We start from the raw sequence: 23,395 nt of genomic DNA, 5'->3' as shown, positions 1-23,395 counted from the left end.
AAGGGATAAAGTATTTGCTTTGAAGCACAGATGTGTCACAGCAAAGTCACTCTGGGCGGTGGTCCGCTCCTTGAAGGAGGCATATGGTTTGGTGTACTGGCCCGGTGCTTAATGTGTGGGAATCTGCTTTGTTTTAACAGTGACTCTCATTTGTGTGTGTGAGTAAGATGCTGGTAGAGCTGATATTTCTCTTCCTCCTATACATTGTGAATGTTGTGGCATATTTGGCAGCACCACAAGGTTATATTTGCCACTGTTGCTCGTGTGTTGCAGTTTCATCGAATGCTGTAACTGCTCTTGTTTGTGCTCAATCTTTGGTAATTTCTGTTTTTCTTTTAAACCTTTTACACCTTCAGTACATGTGCTCCCTTTTACATATCATCTTTTTTATTTTATTATATTTTTGTGGTTTAGTTTATCACCTGCAGCAAACAACAATGTTCCCTCGTGTATAACCACACCTCTCTGGTCTTATGCCACTTTAAGAGAACTGTAAGTAGTTCTACAAAGACATTGAATATGCTTTCATCTTTTCATTTTATCGCTTGTTGCAAAAAGCACTTTGTAGTAAATGCAACAACTGTCATTTTAATCAACAGGAACTCATAAAACTTAAATTAAATGTCTGTTTCTTAACTGTTAGCAAATGTGTCTTCTTACAGAGGCCTCTGTGTTGACCTTAAGTAGTCTAATCTGAGTCTCTGACCTGTATCATTTCTGACCTTTGACCCTGCCTGTCTTGGCCAACACCCAGCTCCTATTCAGCCGGGCCTTTCTCCTCATGTCGTCTCACTTGTCCCTGCCCGGCAGATACATTCAGGAAAAGGCAGAAAAATAACCTTCACATCTTTGCTTCTTTTATCTTCTGAGTAACTGAAGGCTGATCCACTTAGATAATGTGATAAGGACCGACAGCGAGATGCAAAATTACACTAGAATCTGATTAAACGTTTAAACTGTCAAAATGAGACACAAAGTAAATCTGCTTTTGTGCGCTGGTTCAGAATCTGAGCACAGAGAGGAAGGCTGAAAGTGTCCATTTGATGAGAGCAGTTGTGATGTTGTCCAGTGGGACTCTTTTAATGTCGTTAGCAAAGCTGCTCTAATGTAGCAGAGCAGCGTTTTGTGGGTGAGATCAATGAGGCAGAGGGCAGGATGAGCAGCAGCTCTGATGTTTAATACTGCATTGCGCCTTGTGATGTCAGCTTGTATTGCTGATGGGTAATATGAGAGTACTTTTATGGAAATCTTGAGCCAAGTCTGTTGATGCGAAAGCTCTTGTACCTTGGGCATGTGTTTGATGCACTGCACACTCATAAGGCATCATCTTGCCATCTTCAGGCATGGCTGCTATTGACAGATCTCATTGACCATTTTTACCCAGGTTTCTCCTGATTTGAGATCTGTTACACTAAAATCCATCATCTGCAGTTACGCTCAATCTTGCTCATCATTTGCAACAATCACTACCAGACAGATGCTTTAGCCGATTCACAAACTGTCTTGTAGTCCTATCTGGATGTCTGCTGATCCAGCTGATCATTGAACAACCACGTCCATGCAAGTGCAGATGTCCTTACGATGTAGGGCTTAAGGTAACAATTTAACTATTATCAACTAGTCTGCTAAATAATTATAATAATAATAATTATAATCAATTATAGTTGCATGTAATCAAATATTATGTGTGAGAAATGATTTGAAATAGTAGTGCAAAGAAACATTCATTTTGCACAGTGGACACTGTAACGTGTGTGTTATACAGTGCTCTGCAGCAGTCTAACACCATTAAAACATCTCTCACACCATCTCATCGCCGCCCTGCGAACCCCGACACCCTCGCCCATGCTACATTCCTTATCCTTGGGAGGACCTCGAGACAACAGCTGCACCGCTGCTCACACCTACATCCACAATCATTAACTTGCACTTTGTGTGTCTGTGTGTGTTCGCAAACTTTAACCACACTGTCACCCACACAACTGAGCACAGGTGTTTACAAATATAGGCACTCCAGCACGTTTACATTACAGTAAAAGGGTCATGGTCACACACTCACATACACAACTTTGCATGCATGTGGATGAAATGCGGTTTCAAACACTAAATTGAGATGTTTTCTGATGTTGCTGTGAAACTGAAAACCAGCTCTGTGGAGGTTTTAATTTGGCCTTCTCTGCACATGTTTGCACAAGGAAGTCCTTGATTCTGTACAAATATCGTGCAGCCAGTGTATAGGTGGGCGAAGGACATCAGTCACCACTAACCTTGTTTACTGTGGGGAGCTAAGAGGGCCTGTTGTAGTACAGCTTTGCAAAGCAGACGTGTTTCTGTTGCTAATGGCACTGTATTGATCTTGTCAGTCAGTTGGTTTCTCTTTGTAGGAGCCATAAATAATTGATTTAAATCAGCATTCACTGTTGCATTATATTTGTGAATTTGTTTATTATTCCGATGGCGTATTTTCAGTTTTTAAGTTTTTTTAGCACAACATGTAACCTATCAAAATCATGTTTCACTTTTTTATGCTTTACTAGCTTTCATCATCCATGGTGACCTGCAATGTCATTTATTTTCTGAATGTATACAAGACATTTTCTTGTGTGTTTTTTATGGGTCTGCCGTCGAGTGCAAGATGACTGTGTATGATTTTCTGCTCTTTCCTCCAAGATTCGGACAGCATCTTTGGTGACTTTGAAGACTTTAAGATGTTGACTACAATTTGAAATAATATTTTGTATGTTCAAGACTTCATGAAAATGTGGTTGTGTAATGAAGAAATATGCCAGCTAAGTTAAGAAGTTGAAGGACCATCTTGTGAGTCCAGAAGAGGATATTTCCCTTTGGTTTTGCCTAAGAAGGTAACATCAGATGGAGTGATTTCCTAACATCTAAGTGTGTGTGTATTAGCTGCCCATGATGTTTACCTGTCTTAAAGATCTTGTATCCAGTCATTTTCATCCTCATGCAAGGAACACTCATCTTCTCGTGTCCCTGCTGGGTGTTTTTCATGTGACGTCTGACTCCCAGACGCTGGGAGGCATGGTGTGAAACAAAGCCTCTCTCAGAAACAGATGAGAGCTAATTAGATTCAGCCTGTAGATGGTCTGGCCTGCATCAGTGCCTCTCTGTGTTTGAGCCCACAGAGACATTGTGTTGAGATGTGTTGTTTCTGTGCAGGCAAATATGATGTTGTTGTACAGTACCGTATGACTGGCTTGATGTGATGCTCTGCACGGAGGAGGAATGGAGAACAGGTCAGGTCTTGTTCTGAAATTCCAACTTGACTCTGCTTGTGTCTGTCTGTGGGATCAGTTTAAAGACGGTGATCATTGTAGGGTTCAAAGGTTAGCGTCCCCCCCTTCACACACTTGGTTCTGGCTAAAGAGGCAGGAGGGAACCCCTGTCACTGTGTGCGGTAGGGGCCACAAGGGTTAAGCTGAGCCACCATTTGACTGATCTCCATTCAGATGATCAGACCCTGCATCTTGTTTTGTCTTTCTCACGTCTCTACTTGACACAGACTGTTCACAGTTTTGCATTCTTATCATATTTACATTTTTGTAGAGTGCTGCTGATTAGATAAATACGGGCGTGTATTTGTAGAAAACTGTGAAGTGCGCAAGTATTTTATTAACAGCAGCGATTGTGCTGGAATTTGAGGAATAAAAGGAGGACTGAAAAAGACTAAATGGGGAGAATCCTGATGAGTCATGCAGGTGAATGATGCCAGCATAATAACCAAAACACAATGAAGCGTGTAAGGAAAAATAGCATGTCTTCCCTTCATAACCTGCAGAAGAGTTGAGAATTCACACTGCGCTTGTAAACTACAAATAAAAGGGAGCTGAGTGTTCATGTACATGATCATCTTGGATATCATTTTACCAGTGCTGGTAATATGAGGTCACATCGGACATAGCAATTTCTTACTGCAAGTAAATTAGTGAAAAAAAACAAACAATGAACGTACTGTTTCCAGGTAAACTAATCAGTGGAATTTTCTGCTTTTCTCAGTTCCAAGATATTAATCATTCATGATATTGATGCAAAACTCTTTACGTGTTAAATTTGTAGAGAAGTTGCGAGTACAAGCACTTATTTTTATTACAAGATTTTATTTCACAGCTCTTAGGTAAAATATTTAAAGTTATTAAGTATATATGTAGTAAACTTCCAACATGGTCTGGTTGTGTTAATCAGAAGACGAAGAGCAGCGTGGTCGTGATGATGTTTGCTCACTGTAACTTTCAGTTGGGGCTTGTTTATATTGTAAATGGCAAGCGGCCAGCAGAAGTCTATCAAAGCTCTGGTTGAGAGTTGATGAGCTGTGAATTGCTGGCCAGACGCAGTGAATTACTGTTGTTTTATCAGGGTTAGTGAGCTGACTCACTGACTTTTGTCTCTACTTCCTAAACAACACAGGCCACAGGGCTGCAGTGTGAATGCATGTGCAGAAACACACCCACACCCATACACAGCCATTGGTCCCATGTTTCTGTCCTTTTGTAAGCAGTCTTGGTGGGGCGGGGGAAGGTTGTTTTGAGATTTAGGCAAAATCACGGGGCAGAGATTATCTGGAAGCTAATGAGGAGCTGTGGATGCTGGGAAGAGACAGAACGCTGTGGTTTTCCTGATGCCCGCTGGTCCATCCCAACAGATTCTCTCATAGTGTGTGGGGGTTGGTCGGGTGGTACAACACTAATGGCAAAGCTTTTGAAACCACTCTCATGTTGATATGCTGAATGTAAAGCTAAAGTCAGCCTGTGATCAGAAATTAAAATGGCCATAAACTTCCGGCCTGCTTCTATTTGAAGGAAATTAAATCCGCCTGCCAGGTCCTCATAGCTCTACTATTTAACGCGTATATAATCAATACACAATCAGAAATATTATTATGATTACTTGTGATTTTATAGCCAGGTGCATTGACTCATGCGGTGAGGTTGGCCAGCAAAAAGTATTTAACAACCACAGAGATTCTATTTATATCTCTATCTTTATACATCTACATATCTAGATGGATGGATAATGTAAAGTTTATCCTTATTTAATTTTCCCCAGGACATTAAATATAATTAAGTTAATTAACTAGAAAGGGAATGACTCAAAGTTTGCCTTTCTCAATACTAAAGTTATTAAAAAATCAATCTGGATAAGGTAACTGAAATATTCCAGTTACATTTATGATACTGGCTATTACTAATCATATATCTGTGGCTGTCATATTCAGTTTCAGCTTAATTTGCATCGCCCATTATCATTACTTACTCCGTTGGATCAAAACAGCAGCATGCCTGAAATTACTATAACAGATTCACTATTGTATCAGGGATAAATATTAATCTGCCTAAATACAGCATCTCTAAACACACTGAACCATTAGCCTGCTTCAGTTTCATCCTCTTTTTTTGCTTTCCCTCTCTTCTGTTTCCTCATACTCCAGCTTTCTTGTTTTCCTGTTTCTGAATAACTTAAAAGCATGCTTGGTCCCACCTCCGCTGCCTTGTTTGGTCATCTTATTACAGGATTCCCCAGTTGCTCCCATTTTTCAAATCTTGTCAGTTTTCAGGTATGCTTTCTAAATGTGCTTCTCCTAACTAAATATCATTCAGTAAATCTGTGCCATAAAAGGTTGTTTTGAGTATAATTTTTGTATATCCACTCCCTCCCTGTCTGCCTCCTCCGTTTACAGAATAAGGACTAACAGAACAGTATGTTTCTATTAGCGGCAATTTTTGCTCTAAGCAGTGCCAGTGTGTCTTTCGTCTAAACAACAGACTGAGACCATATGCTTGTGTGTGTGTTCGTGTGTGTGAGTGACTCCCATGTCAACAGTGATGTCCTTCAGTGTTATCCCACCGGGCAGCCAAAACAAGGAGACAAGCAAGACCCGTGATTCCTTGAGGCTGCAAGTCTGACCTTTTTTTTTTTTTTTTACTAAACCAGTCATGAAAACAGTGAGGACACATTATTTCTGGGTGTTGCAACATCTCAGACTCTTACCTGTTTCCAGCATTAAAAAGCTGTTAATTCAGAGTGACAGAGGCTGCAGACAGAATTCGCATCAGCATCATCTTTTATGTCAAACATTTAAATGGCTGTGCCAATGGCATTGTTGGGAATCAGCAGCATTCTCAACAATGCCATGTTCTCTAGAGATGCCCTTTGCTTCAGATGGATGTTACATTCCATGCTATGTCAACAGGAAGGAGCAGGCAGATGAACTGATCTCATGGGCTGATCGTCCCATGTTCAAAACATGCCAGGTGGTGTCTGTGTGTGATCTTTCTGCCACTGTCGAAAAATGAATAGAGGACGAGGAGGAGGAGGAAAGGGCAAAGAGCATTGATATAATCTGTGGCTCATTGGTCCACACAGTGTAAGAAAAGGAGGTCCTGTAAAAGGCCAGAAGAATCACATGGGTCATATTTGATTATGTCAGCAATTCAAGCCGTTGGTGTTTGCCTGCAGAGAGTCATGTGGGTTGGGAGGACTGAGGATTGAAATTTGGGATGGGTCATTGGAAAAGCTTGGAGAATCTTTGCACTTTTAGAACTTTTGATTTTGTCCTGCTGTGTTAAGAGATGTGTCCCTGCTTGAATCCAGCTGGAAAAGCTGTGAATAAACCAGCAATTCTCAAATGTTTTCACATCAGCATTACCCACATAATCCACAAACTCCTTGGTGATCATATTCATACAGTGGAGTAGTTTTTGATGAAGTTAAACTAGTCCTCCGTGCTCTGAGAGCTCCCTAAATGGCTATTCTACACCCCCAGACTTCACGCTGGACTGTACGTTTCTGTGCGAACAGAGCAATGTTGGACTTCCTCGGCATGGTGTGAGCGGTGGTGCATGGCAGGAATGTAAAAACCAGATGACCCCAAATGGAAACTCCAGAGCTGTTGGAGGCAGGAAGGCCATCTCGCTTGCTCTAATAAACACTCAGTTCTGCAGTCCTGCTTTCTCCTTCTTTTTTCCCCCTGGCCCAGCTTCACCTCTACCACGCCCCAGATTTTGGACTGCTGCCTGGGTTTGGGCCCATAGGCTGAAATGCATGCCTAGGTCCAGCTTTAGCTAAGGGGAACTATGACATCATTTGTGAGTCTAAGAGTTATAATTTTCATATGCTAATTACACAGAAGCAGAGGTGAGCTAAATATATACTTCTGGGCCTGTACAGAGGAGGGGAAGCAGCAAAAAAGAGGGGGGCTCCAAGTCCTTTGCGTAGACAAAGGGGGTGGAGAGAGTTTAGAGGCCTGCTGGAGCTCTGTGGTTTTCAGCTGCTGAGGTTTGCTTCTGAAAACAACCAGGAATGAAAGAACAGAAAAGAGCAAGAGGCAAAAAAAAATTGGCGGGGGGGGCTCTTATTGCAAGGGAGCTCAGACGTGACACTCTGATTGCTCCCAGCGGTTGTGGTCAGCACGGAGAGGAGAGGGGGGGAACAGTGCAAGGAGAGTAGGGTTAGCTCTTTGCCAGATGTCGTCATTAGCCCTGATGGTATATACGATATCAAGAGACAGATGTGTCTGCGCAAGTGAAAGTACGTACAAGACTTTACCTTAGAATACACAGCCAGCCCTAAACCTTCACTCTCTGAAAGTTCAACTGTAAAAAACAATTTCAACCCTATAATGAGCATGAACACCTCTGCTGTCAAACCTGACTCCCAGATCAGCCGTGTTTTCCCCACGTTTCGAACAGAGACACTTTGTTGGTTCTCATGGCAACTGTCAGCACAGAGTGGGTAATGGTGATCGGTGTCAAGATGGAGCCTGATAAGCTGGGAAAAGGCTGCGTTTGTAGCAGCATGTTAGAGTGGTTGTAAACGATCACTTCACCCAAAAATGCTCAATTTCTCACTTACCTCAAGTGATGGCCTCAATCCAAGATATATTAGTATATCAACACTGTGAGTATCTTCCTGGAGAAACTGTCTGATTGATTATCTTGCAAGATCTCAGCTGGCTTATTAACCTTCCTTTCTCACATGGCTGAACAACATGTTATCTGCTGAAGTTTTTAGATTACCATCTGTCACGTACTCTGCTGTTCTGCAGTTACTACAGTTCTACAATTACTTTACTTAAAGAGGTTATTAATATAATAAATGATACAACATTTATTACTTCATCAGTATACTAAGATTACACTGAAAGTAAATACATTCATGCAAATGAGTAACGTAATGTGTTCTCATTCAGTCTCCAGTCTGGTCCTGGTCTGATTGTATTAGAGTCAGCCAAAAAATTTCTGTTGCAGATGATAAATGGAGAGGAGGCATATGCAGTGTTCACTTTCGAACATCTGTTAACCCCCGCCCTGCCTTTGCTGGCTGACTTGTGTATCTCACGTTCCCTTGTGGCAGAGACAGCATGATGGACACATCCACACTCCTGAGTCAGCTCATAACCTCATTCCGCTATAACTCCCAAATGGGCAGTTCTGTCTCTGTTAGTGATTTTGTAGTTTGAGCCAATATACATTACAGGCTACAAAATATGTGGTCATATATAAAGAATACATTTATAAGTTCTTCTTTTATGTTATTTCCTGGTATTTTATACATTAAACTAATAGTTAATAATATATCAATTACATTTAGCCCTATAGTAACTGGAAGTGAGTGTGTTTGTGTGTGTGTGTGTGTGTGTATGTGTGTGTTTGTTTACTGACTGAAGAACTGTTAATAATTGTATGAGTAATTAGAGCATGTTTTAATATCTTGCATGAGTGAGGGGGTGATGTCAGTCTGGCTAAAGAGAGAATATCTGGAACTATACAGCCAAGTCTTTCATGCGGCTTCATTTCACATGGTTGCCATGCACGATAAGACACACACACACACACACACACACACACACACACACACACACACACACACACACACACACACACACACACAAACAAACACACACACATTAGTAGGTGCATGTAAAGAATGCATGGATAATGCTTTCCTGCAGAAGAACACATGGTCAGGTGGGCTGCTTGAACCCCTTTAATCCCCTGGTTTGTGGAGTGAACCGTATGTTGTTGCTGCTTATTAGTCCTGGTCAGTTTGAAATGGAGGGAGGGAGGGGGTGGACCACACAGCTCTCTGTCATCTGTGGGTTGATGGGATAACTGACATTTTGTCTCTGAGTCCACTTGCTCTGATCTCTGGACTTCTTGCGGCTGTTTTGACCTCAAAACCCCCAACAGGTGTGACCTCTCTGATCTGTCTAGTCGTTGCCTTCCACCCCAGCCCTGACGTTTTTTATTAGTAATTGACATTAGTATCTGACAAGCAGAAGCACTGAGCACACATCCTAATGTCAGCACAAGTTGCGTGGGTGCGTGTTAAGAGTCTTCACCCTTTGCTGTGTCCCCTGTGTCCCAGTTTTTAGGGTCATTATCAGGCCCTGTGTTGTAGCCGCCCTCTAGTGTCTTCAGCTGGCAACTACACTCTGGATAGAGACAAATAGGCCCTTAGGTTCTGTGGTCTGGAGATTAAAGTTAAAATTAACCTGCTTAAAACAGGTACGTCCCTTTTTTCAAACAAGCATCAGCTTTTGTAGAATCCACGTCAACAGATTACAGATAATGTCTGTCTAGACGAGAGATCGATTCCATTACTGCACATCAGTGGCTCCACACAGAGACTGTGTTTCAGAACTCAGTACTGTTTAAATACTGATACAAAATATATCATTCTTTGATTACATACAACAAAGAAACATTTCTAACTTTAGACCCAGCCATTTTTAGAAGTCAAGAATCCAGAAGAGTCTTTATGTCATTATTCATCCATTTGACCTCTCAGACTTATCTTGTGAACCCTTTCGGGGGTTTGTAAGCACTGCTGTTCATCATGCATATTTTGTGGTTGAGGTTGCATCACTTTTTTATTTATAGCTTTAGTGTAATGACACACGTATCATGTGGTTCATGGTTCAACACATTAAACCTCCAATGCCGTATGCTGACTCAGGCTGTGTCAGTGCAGTGTTTCTCTCACCAGCAGGGGACAGGATCCAAGCTTTGAGATAAGGACACTTCTCGTCAAGAGTTTTCCTTCCAGACTATAGATTTTGGTACAAATGAATGCCTGCATATATTTCTTGGCTTTGTATCTATTATTTGGAAAGTATCTAACCCAGACTGTCCTTCATTGAACCTTTTGGTGCTTTTTCTGAATTGTTACAGCCTGTGTTTAAACAAAACACACTATGGTTGAGTCTGCAGCCTGGTTTGTTTGTGAAACGCCAATGAAAAGTTCAGTCAGCAGTCTGAAACTCTTCACTCTCCTCTTTCGGGAGTATTTTTCTGTCAAGCCTCAGCTCATTTTTATGACTCTGTATTTTAATGTCGAGGTTCAACAGAAAGAAGGAAAAAAAATTATTTGTCTTGCAAGGCAGCTGTAGTGGAAAAAAGCGAGTGGGGGTGTGTGCCTCTGTACTTTAATCTTCTGGTTATGATATGAGTATGAAGAGGATTAAAACATATCACAGAGCTAATCTGTCCGTTACACTGACAGCCCTGCTCTGCTCTATCCTGCATTGCCTCTCTCCCTCCTTACTCACCCCCTTTCACTTTCCACGGATGTGTTTGCTATCAGAGAGCAGAGGGGGCCAAGGCAGGAGGCAAAGGGGCATCGCTGCTCTGAGATTAGCAGTATGTGTTTGCCTTCGATTTTTTGACTTAAAAAACTTTGTGTTGCCAGGTTGTGATAAAAACTGCTAATATGAAGTCTTTACTGTTTCCAGGGTAGAGCGTGTTTACTCATTAATCAAAAAGTCAGATAAGTGTGGTATGCCTGGGTAAAATACTTTCGGTCAACCTTACAGATGATGGATGTGTAGCTGTCTGCCTGCTCGGGCATGCTTCAGTCAAACAGTAGACAGTGTGGGTCACTAGTGGGAGGGCTGCTATTGTGACAGCTCTTCATGTGTCACTGTGTGTCCTCTGTCATCTGTAACTCAATGTCTTTTTGTTCATTTACCTTTTTTTGCCAACCTCATGTTTTTCTTTCACCTCTTCACACTCACACCCTTTTTCCCTAAATCCCTCCATGGTTTACAAAAAGGAGAAAGCAAGAATGAAAGAGAGGAATCTGGACAAAGACATTTTTTCAAACTAGGCACGCTCCCTTCTTGTCAAAGCTAACTATTATTGTGACAAATGGGAAATGAGAAGTATAAAGGACATTATATGCCCACTTAGTGCTGTGAAATGAAAGCACTTGCGCATTTAGATATTAAACCCTTGTCTGGCTTTTCACCAGAGATGCACCATGATCCAACCTCTGCACTATGTGCTGGCACCCATCTGTGATTTCCTCGTGGCTATATGGGTGTGGTTCTTTCTCTAACATCTCTTCCTCCTGAAGAAGACGCTGACCTCCGCCTGCGCCCACCGGTGATCCACTCGCCTCCCGACAGGGTGGTTCCGCCTGGTGGTGCGTCAAAACCAAAGCTCTGGTCTGAACCACAGAAAGAAGAGAAACCCCCTGCAGCCACAGGCTCCTGACTTTATGAGGAACCCTAATTACATAGCCTAGTGTATTTATACTCAGCTGTGACTCAGTGGGACATGTGGCATGTGTTTGTGTGTATGTGTATGCACAGTAGAAGCAGCCTTTGTGTTCACACATGAACAGTCTGGATCTATGTGTTTTAGTGAAAGTGTGTTCTGACTCAATAAATCTCTTAAACCAAGGATGAAGTAAATTGTAGATCCTAAACCAAAAAACTTTAAAGCAAGAATTTGTAACCATAAAAACATTTGCTCCACACTCAGGGAGTTTCTTACAACAGCCTTAATTGGTCTGATATGACTAGTAGAGCATAAACATTGTGTCATAGACAAACAGATCAAACCAATGCAGCTCCAATCATGAATCACTGTTTATCGTATGGGGTGTTTGCATTGTGATGCCTGTTATATATTCCCATAGATGGATCTGTACAAACTATTCAGACTTGCAATGTGTGTTTCTGTTGGCAAAGTGCAGCATATCCAGAGGGTACAGTCTCTGTATGGATCACAGGTCTCTCCAGTCGAGTTGATACTTGCCCCATTGTGGCAGGTGAAACCTGCCTAACCTCACTGGTAACGGATGTGCAGTGTGTTAACAGCAATGAGTGTTGGAAATGCAGCAACATGGCCACCTGTCTTCAGCATTCACATTTATCTCAGATACCGGTCTGTTTGGTGAGAGCTGCCCTGCATAGGCGACCAAATCAGGGTAGGGGAAGGGGGGGCAAGTTACCTTTAGTGAGTGTGTGTGTTTGTGCGTGTGTGTGTGCGTGTGTGTGTGGGGGTCTCTCTCTCTCTCACTCACACACACACACACACATACAGGGAGTATAGGTTTGATAAAGAGGTCATGTTGACATACAGAGGCAGCCATTTATTTTGAGAGTGCTTGTTATTTGCCTTTCTATATTTTTTCTTTTTTACTCCTGTCATTATCATCTTCCCCTTCTCTATGGTTTCCCTGTTTAGGCAAAAAATGAAAATGATTGAAACAGTGAGCTCAGCAGCAGGGCAAATGTTTTCTTTTCTCTTCATGCTGCTGGAAATTAGTCACTTCTTTCTTTTCTTTTTTTTTTTTTTTGTCTGACTAGAGGGGAGGTGGCACCACGATCATGGCTTTATGACTGTGTTTGTGACGCTCCCACACACGCAGCACATGTGTGGCTACCAGCTTTCCTCCTCACACACTCGACAAGAGACATCTATAGTGGATGTTATCTTCATCTGGATCTCAGATCAGATTCATCCGGACTATTAACTAATTCTGGGGCCCTAACATTGGAAGTCTTTGATGTCCATTTTTTTGGATTAAGCAAACAAACGGTGTTACTGTACGGTAGTGATGTTTGTTTGCTGAGGATTGTCAGACCGGTTTATGTTGAGGGAGTCAGTGATTGTTTAGATATGGACTGAGTAACAAAAACAAGAAAGGAAGAGAAAGCAAAAGAGACAAGGAGGAACTAATGAGGGATGGAATGTCTCATGTTTGGTAAGAGAGAAGAGTTTGGGATATAGATGAGAGTGAGATGAAGAGATTTGTTTCATTCTAGAAAAATAGAGGAAAGCTATAGAGAGGATAAAGAGAGAGGACAGTGGGAGGGAGGAGAGACAGCGGACCCAGCCCTCTGGCACAGCAATGTGTGCTTTGGGGGTGGACACAGTAGCGTTTTATGCAGACACCGGACACCGGCAGGAGGGATGCTGTCAGTTGCTTTCTGTGTGTGTCTGTAGTGAAACCAGACCTACCTCTGATCTCTGCACCACACTCAGGAGCCTGCCATCTGCTTCCTCTTGGATGACCCCTTGTGAGAGTGTGTGGATGTGTGTTAGAGAGCTGTGTCCTGGAGGTCAGAAGTGAGAGGTTGTGATGTGGAACGTGTACAATTAAAGTTTGGAGGCTTGCCACAGACAGCGGTGGATTGGGACCAGGAGATGGAAAGTCCAGATTTATAAATGAATGACAGGAGGAAACCGATGAGGATTTGCAAGCTCCACTGAAACAACTTTTGCTTGATTGTATCGTCTGTATTTTTGCATCCAAAGCCTAATTTATTTACCTGAGTGTGTGAGCAGCCCATGTTGAGTAATGAGGATCTAATCAAACTCCGCACTTCAATGCCTGCCGCTATGCTCCCGGGCCCTGCGCCGGCCGGGTCTGACTGGAATTTCCAAAACCCGGTAGGGGTGGACTGCAGCTCCCCTGAACCTCGCTGCATTTGGCTGGCAGTACTCCGTGGTGCTACAGGGCATGTATCGCTGCCATCCCCACCACCTGACATGCCCGCTGGGCACAGGAATGGTCATCAGCCCAGGGTAAGGAGAGGTCACCCTTCCTCAGGATATGGAATGTTTGACTTTATCTTTTCATCATTGACCAAAGTTACATGATTAGTTTACTGATTCTGAATCATTTGAAATATAACATTTTACATGTAAGCTAATCTGAACAGTATTTATACATTTCTAAAGTAGGCATTGGTTATTATGTGACTAAATAATATTTTTTTGTCTATCTACAAGGATAAAGACTTATAAAAGTTTTGGTTTTTAAGTGATAACTAAAAGGTGATTATTGACATTTATTTCAAACTGCTTCTCTTGATCACTCAATCAGTCAATTAATGATCTAAAAATACAAATTTTAGGCCAACATGATAACGAAATAAAACATGCTACATAATAAGCCTGCATTTCACACACTAATATGATGATTTGAACAATGATTTCTGCAGTTGTCTGAAAATATGAATACACACACTGATAACTAAGCAGATAGCTCTCTAGGAACTGGTGCCTATGTTATGTTATTCGTGCTTATCAGCAAACAATCCATGTAACTGTACCAACTGTCTGTACTCTAAGCAACCAGCTGTTGACAGTTTCATTAAAGTTTCAGTGTTTCAGGCTGATAGTTGAGTTGCCTTCAGGCTGTATCTGTTTGGCACTTCCTGTTTTTTGGGACGTTCCGGGTTGTCACACTTCGATTAGATGTGGAGGTAGATTGGAGTGGAATGTTCTCAACATGGGGTATATTGCCCCTTTAATGATTTCCTCCAACTGTAACGTTTTGTCCTTTGAGCTGTGGTTTGGTTGATTTTCTCTGTATTGGGAGATTTCTCTTCATAACATTCCTCAGTCTGATTAGTATCTGTGGAATTCGTTCAGTGACGTATTGCACTCCGTACTTGTCTGTACTGCTCCTTCAGCTGAAGTCTTTTCATCTGATCTGATGCTGTATGTGTGGCATATTGACCCTTTCCTTTCTTGGAGGGGGTTTCTAATTAGTGGCTAGACAGATGAAGACAGAGGCTGCTGAGTGCCACTTTTAGCGAGGTGTTGCGGGACCATCCTCCCACAAATGCCCTCGGAATTCAGGGCATTGGCTCCTCACTTGATCTCAGTTTAGTGTTAGCAATCAGGAAAAAGGGAAAATAAAGAAGTGACCTCGACTTTATTGCCACCATCCCCCCTGACTTGCTGACACAGTTAAGAAATTTGCCCCAATTAGGAATGCATGTGTGGGGGGATGAGCGGTTGTATGGACACAGCTGGGGCAAACAAACAGTGCACAGTTTTTTTGAAAGAGGTATCTCCTTAAAGAGAATTTTTCAATTGAAGAGATGAGATAACACTGACCTCTGAGCCACTGAGCTGTCACCATGTCTTACCAATGATGTCAAGCTGCACCATGCAATTTCTCTCTCTACATCAGAAAAGTCAGAATTTTGTTTGCTGTGATATTGATTAGATTTAAGGAGTCTGTAAAGGACCATAGTGTCAGCTTCTATCTTTGTATCACAAGGTGTTTTTTTTTTTTCCAGCGTTGCATTTATTTACCCACATCTACCCTCATGACTAGAAACATACCCTTACATTTTTAAAATTTCACTAAAGTGCATCGGGTTAAAATGGCACCAGAGCCTCCTCAGATGGCAAAGGGGATCAAATGGAACATTTTTCGTAACAAGATCCTTCTCAGCACCTTTTTTTTCCCCATACTTATAATAAATCAAAGATTGAAAAGCATTTGTGGAACTTAATCTTTCAGACTGTAGAGACAGGTCACATTCCAACAAACGTCTATCACTCACTATACTCCACATGCCTGTGCCCACTTAGCTACAAAGTCATACTGTAAAAGTTATTCTAAAACTGCAGCTTATCTTGGAAATTATTCTGACCCTTGGGTTGAATGAAAATAGCCACAGATGACCATCACGTGTAGAAAGAAATCCACACCATTCATTCACTCTTGGTCAAAGAAGAGTACAATATGTTTTCCTTTTGTAGTAGAAAGTAGAAAACCCTGTTTAACCGACATTGCATCATCACCTGTCAGCCTGGTTAAACTGACAATGGGGTTGGACAGGTTTTTGAGCACACAAACTATATTCATATTGACAGAAAGGTGTATGCCAATGCACACGCATACACCCCCATAGGTCCACATGTAGAAGGTTTGTTATGTAAATTTCAGAGGAATGTACAATATTTGAACTCTGTGTGCCGCTCTTTTTTTTTTTTTTATCCTGTCGTCAGAGGCAGGTTGTGTTTTTTTCGGTTAGATCACAAAAGATTTTCGGGCACATATCATGAATCTAATTCACCAGACATAGGATGCATTTAGACCTGCAGAGGTGTCAGAGCACTCCTTCCGTGTGGCCGGTGAGTCCAGGAATTATCGGGATGAGATGGTTTTGACTTATCACTGACGCTCTCTACTTTCCTCTTGGCAGCTCCACTCTAGGCTGCGGGTGCAGACAGCTACAGCTATCAGGATTAAAGGCTTGTCAGCATTTGTAACATCCGTAAAGCTCCACTTTTCAAACATGTTGCAGCTCTCAGCTGTTTAAAAGAGTATTATTGTTCTGCCCCTGCTGGGGTTTTAGCAGGAGCCGGGCTCCCCGACAGCCACTGCATTGCTCCATTCGGCTTTACGTCTGGATTGATTGAGAAGATGAGTGTGTGTGCTAGCTAGCACGTATGTTGTTAGTTTCCATTCTGACATTATCATATATCTGTGTTTAGACAAACTTCTAACAAACCCACCATTTATTTTGAATGTAATTTGCAAATAAATCACTATAATTAGTGATTTATTTACGACATTTTTTCTTTTTTGATGAAGAAGATGGAGCTTTAAATGTTGGCACTACAATGTTTCTGTCTATTAAAAACCAGAAAGGCTTGAGATTTGCAATGCTAAATTTTTACATTTAACAAAACAGAGGTGCTGTCATCCTCTGCTCTCTTTATTTTTTGTCATCTCAGTAACACATCTTAATAAATATGCTAACCTTAATTTCAATCAGGACAAATATTTCCCACAGGACAGAGATTGCTACTGTGCACATGTGTATTCTCTACAACCCATTTAAAGCAGGAAGCTGTTGTGGGGCATTTCAAGCTGATTTTCCTATTCATTTGTTTCCATTGAGGTATTTTATGTGTTTTCTTAATAACATCATCTTCAGGTGGCAATAGTATATAGTAAAAAATTATTAAATAGTAGAAATTCCCAGTAAGAGAGCAGAGCGTACCAAATGTCTTATTTTCTCACTAAAACAAGAGTGAGGTTTCCCTTGTCTGGATCTTAAGCCTGCATAGGAAGCAACTTTAGAAAAGCAAGTTTTTTCTGAAAGCCACAGAAAATCTTTTTTCCAAGTGCTTTGTTGGTTAAAGTCAGTGTCTAACTGCCTGGTCCAGAGTCCAGAGCATGTCAGCGAGTTTGGATTATTAATTTTTTATTTTTTTTTGACGAAAAAGTGGCAGCAGACAAACCGGCTGTATCAAGGTGACAGGTAAAAAGATTTCTCTGACTCTAGGGGAAAATGGTTGACTCGACCGAATGGCCAAGCAGAAACACACATCCCACACAGTCCAGAGCAGCCGAGTGGGAAATGGTGCTGGCTCAGAGACCCAGTCAGACCCTGTGTGTTTTGGGTAATCACAGGGTTTGGTATTTCCACCACCGGGAGGGGCCATGTGGTCGAAACCGGCATGCTGGAGCCTGTCCCTTGCTGGGGCCCATATTCCTCCTCCTCTTCGTCCTCCTCATCCTTCTCCTCTCATTCACTCTCTCTGTGCTCCCTCCTCTGCCAGTTACAGTATGTGTGTCTCAACTTGTCCAAGCCAAACCGCTCCCTCGAAGGAATTTACCGTCTATTTCTTTCCGTTCACCCTCTTGCTCTTTTATTTCCCTTTTTTTTAAAAAAAACTAGCCCTTTCTTTCTTTTTGTCATTTTCATTTGGCACTGCGAAGAATCCTCGGCCTTCCTCACGTGCAAAGCTGCTCTCATGCTACATAATAGGCCTCAGTGCTTGCCTCTGAGAAAATAGCAGGGGTTACTTTACATTGTTTAGACTGCCAGTCTTAAGATCAGCTTTTAAATCTCAATCTGTAAAATATATGCTTCAGCTCCAAAGCTGTTTCATAAATATGCAACAGCTTTGGAAAATGGGCAAAAATGGCCAAAAATGTAGAGAAAATTATTTGGTTTTGTTCATAATGCATGAACAAACATGTTTGTTTTTTATTATCTCTTTGTCTAAAGTTATTTTTGGTCTGTTTTGTCTTGGATGGGAGGAAGAAAATGTGCAGTAAATGTCAGCACAACTGGATTTCCATTATACAAAAGGTGTACAAGGGAGGAGAGGTAAACGAAGGAAAAGGGAAGGAAGGAGAGGAGTGAAGGATTGGAAGTGCCCCCGTGATGAAGAGTAAGATCTCTGAACAATTATATTTATCACAGCGTCTGGTTATGCCGCCCAGCAATGCTACCCTACTTCCTGCCTTCAGCCTACCACTTCCTGTTGTTGTGCTGCTGCATATGGGCCTGCCAGGTCAAGTGTGTGTCTGGGTTTTTTACATGTCAGTGTGTGTTTGTGTGTAGAAGGAAGACGAAAAGAGAAATGTGGGGTGTGCAGCTTGGGGGGTCAGTCTTAAGCCCAGAGGTGTTCACTTCTGGCCTCTTAACAAAAATCCAGAGACACCTTCCTGCACAAAAACACAATGGCACATTGTGCACAATTACAGAACAAGTCGCCTCTTACAAAAAAATATGCAGAATGAATTAGGCCAACTCATGAACTATTTAGGTTTATGTTCACACCTTTTTGTGCTCACAACCCTGAAACATTTCCTGGTTTATTTATGGTGAATTATGAGTAGATTTCGAGAAATGTTATTCAAAATTATGTGCACATCAAACCACCCTAATTTACATGTTCTACACAAACTAGAACCAAAAGAAGCAGGTTCAGTATGAGTGAAGGTGTCTTTTAAGACATTGTCTTAATAAAACAAAGCAGAAATGTTCTTGGACAACTAATGCAGCCTTCCTTATGCTCACCTATTATACTGTGTTCTGTTCTTCTACTCCTACATCCACTGAGGTGTTATTCGATGAATTGCAGCTTGTATGAATTCAGAACCTGATTTTTTTTTTCTTTTTCTTTTTTTTCATTTCAGTGTTTTGCTCGATAACCTATTATTTTTAAGGTAGATGATTCATAAATGTCATCAACCACATCGCAATTTACTGTATGTCAAGCTGGCATATTTCAAAAGCTTTTTCGGTCAGACCACAAGTTTATAATCGCATGTAGAATCAATGAATGTTCTGTGAATGGATTTAAAACATGTTATCAAACCTGGTTGTAATTTGTCTGTAGTGTTGAATGGAGGCACAGTGTGAAGTAAGCTTGAACATACAGTGTATGTTGAAGTGAGTCTCAGAGATTGATAGACTGGGTTAAGATGACATAAGAATAATTATAGCATTGAGCTGTGGCTGAAATTTATGATCTTTTCCTTTTAAGTCAGGAAGACGAGTTCGGCAAGTTCAGCTTTACTAAGAAAAGTTTGATAGTGAACATGAAGCACAAGATTTCTAAACCACAACAGACCTGACCTCTGAGCTGACGTGATGGTTCTTTCTCCTCCTACTCCTCCTGCTTGTTTGGTCAGGTGTTTGCGTTTGACTGACAGAGGCGGCCCATTAGGGCAGCACGAGGGTGAGAGTTCTCACATGTGTCTGTCAGCTGAGCTCACTGGAGTTATTTACTCAGCAGCAGGAATGAGATATTTGGAGAACAGGTGAAAATCTGCCCCTATTCCCCACTCAAGAGTTCAGATTCCTCATGGACCTTTTCTCCCTGTCATAAGACCAATGTCAGTGTGGTCAGAACTAGGTGACTATTCTCTATTCTGAGGCCAGAGTGGCACAAAGTAATGAGCTACATTCAGGGTATAATGAGGAAGCCATTCATTTCAAACCCAGCCAAAGGTTGGTTTGTGCATCTCCAGGAAATCATGAAGTGTGTGAAAATGGCGATCTTTCTCCCGTGTTAGTGCTAATTATGGAAAACGCATAATTAGCATAGTTTATAGCTGAAAACACACACTGGACACAGACTTACATTTGGTGAGCTAAATGAAGAAAAACATTATAGGTTATTCTGAAGAATAGAATGTAGAATGTAGAATCTTCTCAGTGTGTTACCTTCAAATCTTGCCCATTGGCATTATTTTCCATAAACCTTTAGATTGTCAATGTTTTTTTAGGATCCATTTCAGCATTGGTGATCATTTACATGAATCGCACTAAATCTCTTTGTATTTATTTTTATAGGCTAAGGGGCGGAGGGATGGTCTCTCCTCAGCCGATGACAACCCTCGGCCGCCGATGGCGACCCGGCCGGGAAGGGAGGGGGTGGGCGTGGGTTGGAAAGGTCCCCGGACACTGGTCCTCCATAAGAACTCCCAGGGCTTCGGTTTCACACTACGCCACTTCATTGTTTACCCTCCAGAGTCCACCCTGCACACCAACCTCAAGGTGAGACGAGGTTCAGAATCCCTTAATTTGAAATTTAGCCCTTTGAAAGGTGTTGAATTATAGTGTGTTTGTGTTGTTATTATGTCTTTTCTTTCAGCGTCCTTGTTTATTTTTGCAACACACATGGTTTCCATTTTATCCTAGCTGGTGTTTAAAAGGGGTTTCAGTCAATCCTGCTGCAGACTGAGGCTAAGCACAGCTAAATGAACACAGACAAAAGCAAAAAACAAGTCTAACTGATTGGAGAAGGCAGACTAAACAAACCAAAGCTGTTGAAAAAATTTCTAAAGGAAGGAGAAGACAGATTTGATGATAAAGATGTAGGCACTTTATTGTTATTGAATTATTAAGAAGCCCCTTCATACTCTCATTTTAGAACTGTTACTCCACATTGTTGACTTCAATTTGTTTCCCTTCCCATTCAGTTCCAGATTGTTCTGGTGTCACAAGTCATTTAGCTCTCTGAGGTGTGGGGGCAAGCAGCTCCAGATGTGAAATTGAGAGATAGGGAGGCTGGGGTAGGGTAAGCCAGCTGAAACAAGCCCTCTATTATTATTTTACCACCCCACCATCCAGCAGCTGCAGATAGGAACACAGATTGAATGAGATCTGTTGTCTTAGCCTGGTACCACTCGCTGGCAGCCAGGCCGTACCAGGCCACCCTGGACAATGGGCCCACTGCTGCCCTTTGGCCCTGGTTCTGTTGTCGTCTCCTCTGCCTTGAGGGTCACATGGTGTTTTTGGACAATCGGAGCCACAGAGCCACCCGTTCTTATCTAAAGAGACTCCGTGGATGTCTCCCAAATTACCCTCATTGTGTCCAATTATCAGAGGCCTAAAGGGTGCGTGACCCAGTTGGGAGCTCATTACACGGTGTCTGCAGGTCCTGCAAGTCAAGCCTTTTCAAGTACATTATCTGAAGGAAAGGCTCCAGCAGAATCTTTCTCTGTATATATTATATATATAAATAGAGAGAGAGAGAGATACTACTCATTAAATCTTGTCGCTTGTTTTTGTTTTCACTTGTGGCACTATAATAGATAATAAATCACAACTTACAAAAATTAAGCTTGGTAGAGCTTTCCCTGGTCCTATGATTAGATAACAACACATGTATGCATATGTACTGTACCAGGTGTTTCAAAGGGTACGGATGTTGACCCAGGAATTTCAATATTATATCCAGAAGCCTCATCTTCCTTTCCAGTTCAAGATGTGGTCAGAATTGGTCTGGTCAGTTGTTGAGTGTCCCTAGCTTGGTGCTCTAGTCTGGGGTCGGCAGCTATCCATTCTCTGCCTCTAAACCCCCCACCATTGTCTGCAGAGCCTGGAATGAGCCCACTCAGCGCAGCATAAAGCCAGGCAGCAGTCAGTCCACCATGCCCCTTACCCCCAAACTGTCCACTCAGCTTAGTATGCCCGTGTGTGTGGGTGTGTGTGTGTGTTTGGAGATAGTCAGGCAAACTGAAGCTATCAAATCTCACCACCACCATCCTCCCTACTGATGCCTCTGTTTGCTTCAGTATTTGCTGCATGACGTCATGTGTATCTGCAGACTGCTGAACCTGAAAGTCAGTCTCTGTGTTGGAGCTGCACTCTAACATTAAACACATAAAAACAGACAGGTCTGTGTCAGTAGGTTTGGCTCCAGACCCAGGGGAAATCACTGACATTTGGAGAAACATGTAAACACATAAAGATATCCCATGATCTGGAGTAGATGAATATGTAGACACCAAGATATACATTGGGCTAGTGGTTTAGCAAATAGACAGGTGCGTGGGTTGACCTGCAACCGACTCACCATTGTACTATCAGACCAGTATCAGTATCTGCATCAATTGCTTTGCTTTGGTTTCTGGAGAGTTTCAACTGGGATGTGTTTAAACCTTCAGATTTACTCCATGTATGAGGTATTATACTAATCTTCTGAATTATTAAGGCATTTCAACTGTTATATAAATATATTATAAATACATTTGAATTATATCCCAATTTGAGGATTCATTTTGTCTGTTTCTATCCTTTGCAGGATGAGGAGAACGGTAATGGAAAGGGTAAGTGTTCTTTCTCTCTCTGCTTTTTCTGTTTCATCAGGTTACAAATTTAAGCCTTGTGCAGTCAGATATAGATGATGTAATGAGCTGGGACCTGCTGTATTCCCTCCTGTCACCTTTGCACTGCAGCCTCCTGTGCCCTCTACAGGACATAGTGCAACACTGCATGTAAAATTCAGCTATGTTCTCAAAAGATATTGGTCCTCTGTCATACTTGCTCATATTTTTCCCAGGCTAGTCAACAAAACAGTAACTAGGAAGTTGAAATCTTGAAACACCTGGAACAATCTTAAGATTTATTGGCAAGAATGAATTTGTTTTCATAATTCAGCAGGTTTGTTCTATGAGCTCTGCATTTTATCTTCTTTTTTCCCCCCTTTATTTAAGGGTATCAGAAAGGTCGACTGGAGCCAATGGACACCATATTTGTCAAGAATGTGAGAGAAAAAGGTCCAGCCCACCAGGCAGGCTTGTGCACAGGTAAGGGAAACATATGGTGCAGGAGCGAGAACATCTTGATTTGCATTGTAAATCTGTTGGTGAGCGCTCCGGTCATGTGATGGTGCAGACATGAGTAGATGTACAGCGATAATAAAGATGCAGAGAGAGGTTGAAACAGGAATACCTTCAAATTATTATTATTAGGAAGAACAATTACTTTTTCCTTTCTTCACAAGAAATTCTGATTAGTTTTTTTTACCTTCTCTGTTGGTAATAATAATACCAGTGACACTGGTATAACAACTCAAATTCTGAAGTGCACATGAATGTGACAGAAGTGAAGTGAAGTGTTCCTGTCACATCTTGCTGCTTCTGCCATCTACTCCCACCAGACAAACCAAACCAGTACAGTTAAACACAAGCTGCCACATCCAGAAAGTCACATGCCATTATGAGCATAGGCAAGCACGCACACACACTCTGTATTTGTTTCAGCTTGCATGAAGTCACTATGAATGCACTTTGATCACATAGTTAT

General features: G+C 41.8%; 1 protein-coding gene across 11 annotated transcripts in view; it reads left to right on the top strand.

Moving 5' to 3' along the window:
- The window catches only part of arhgap23a (Rho GTPase activating protein 23a), a 57,469-nt gene that overhangs the window by 13,174 nt on the left and 20,900 nt on the right, over positions 1–23,395 (top strand). For 5 of the 11 annotated variants that reach the window (XM_067476004.1, XM_067476001.1, XM_067475997.1 and 2 more), the window contains exons 1-4: positions 12,689–13,835; positions 20,156–20,359; positions 22,392–22,416; positions 22,804–22,896. In XM_067476004.1, the coding sequence (XP_067332105.1) occupies positions 13,599–13,835; positions 20,156–20,359; positions 22,392–22,416; positions 22,804–22,896 (559 nt within the window). In that variant the 5' untranslated portion in view covers positions 12,689–13,598. Of the gene's footprint in view, positions 1–12,687; positions 13,836–16,124; positions 16,188–20,155; positions 20,360–22,391; positions 22,417–22,803; positions 22,897–23,395 lie in introns of those variants that run through there. The other 6 variants (XM_067476003.1, XM_067475996.1, XM_067476002.1 and 3 more) reach the window with 4 other exon arrangements.

Source organism: Channa argus, chromosome 15 (genome assembly GCF_033026475.1).
Source record: "Channa argus isolate prfri chromosome 15, Channa argus male v1.0, whole genome shotgun sequence".
NCBI classification, from domain to species: domain Eukaryota; kingdom Metazoa; phylum Chordata; class Actinopteri; order Anabantiformes; family Channidae; genus Channa; species Channa argus.
This window is presented reverse-complemented; position numbering and strand designations above follow the sequence as displayed.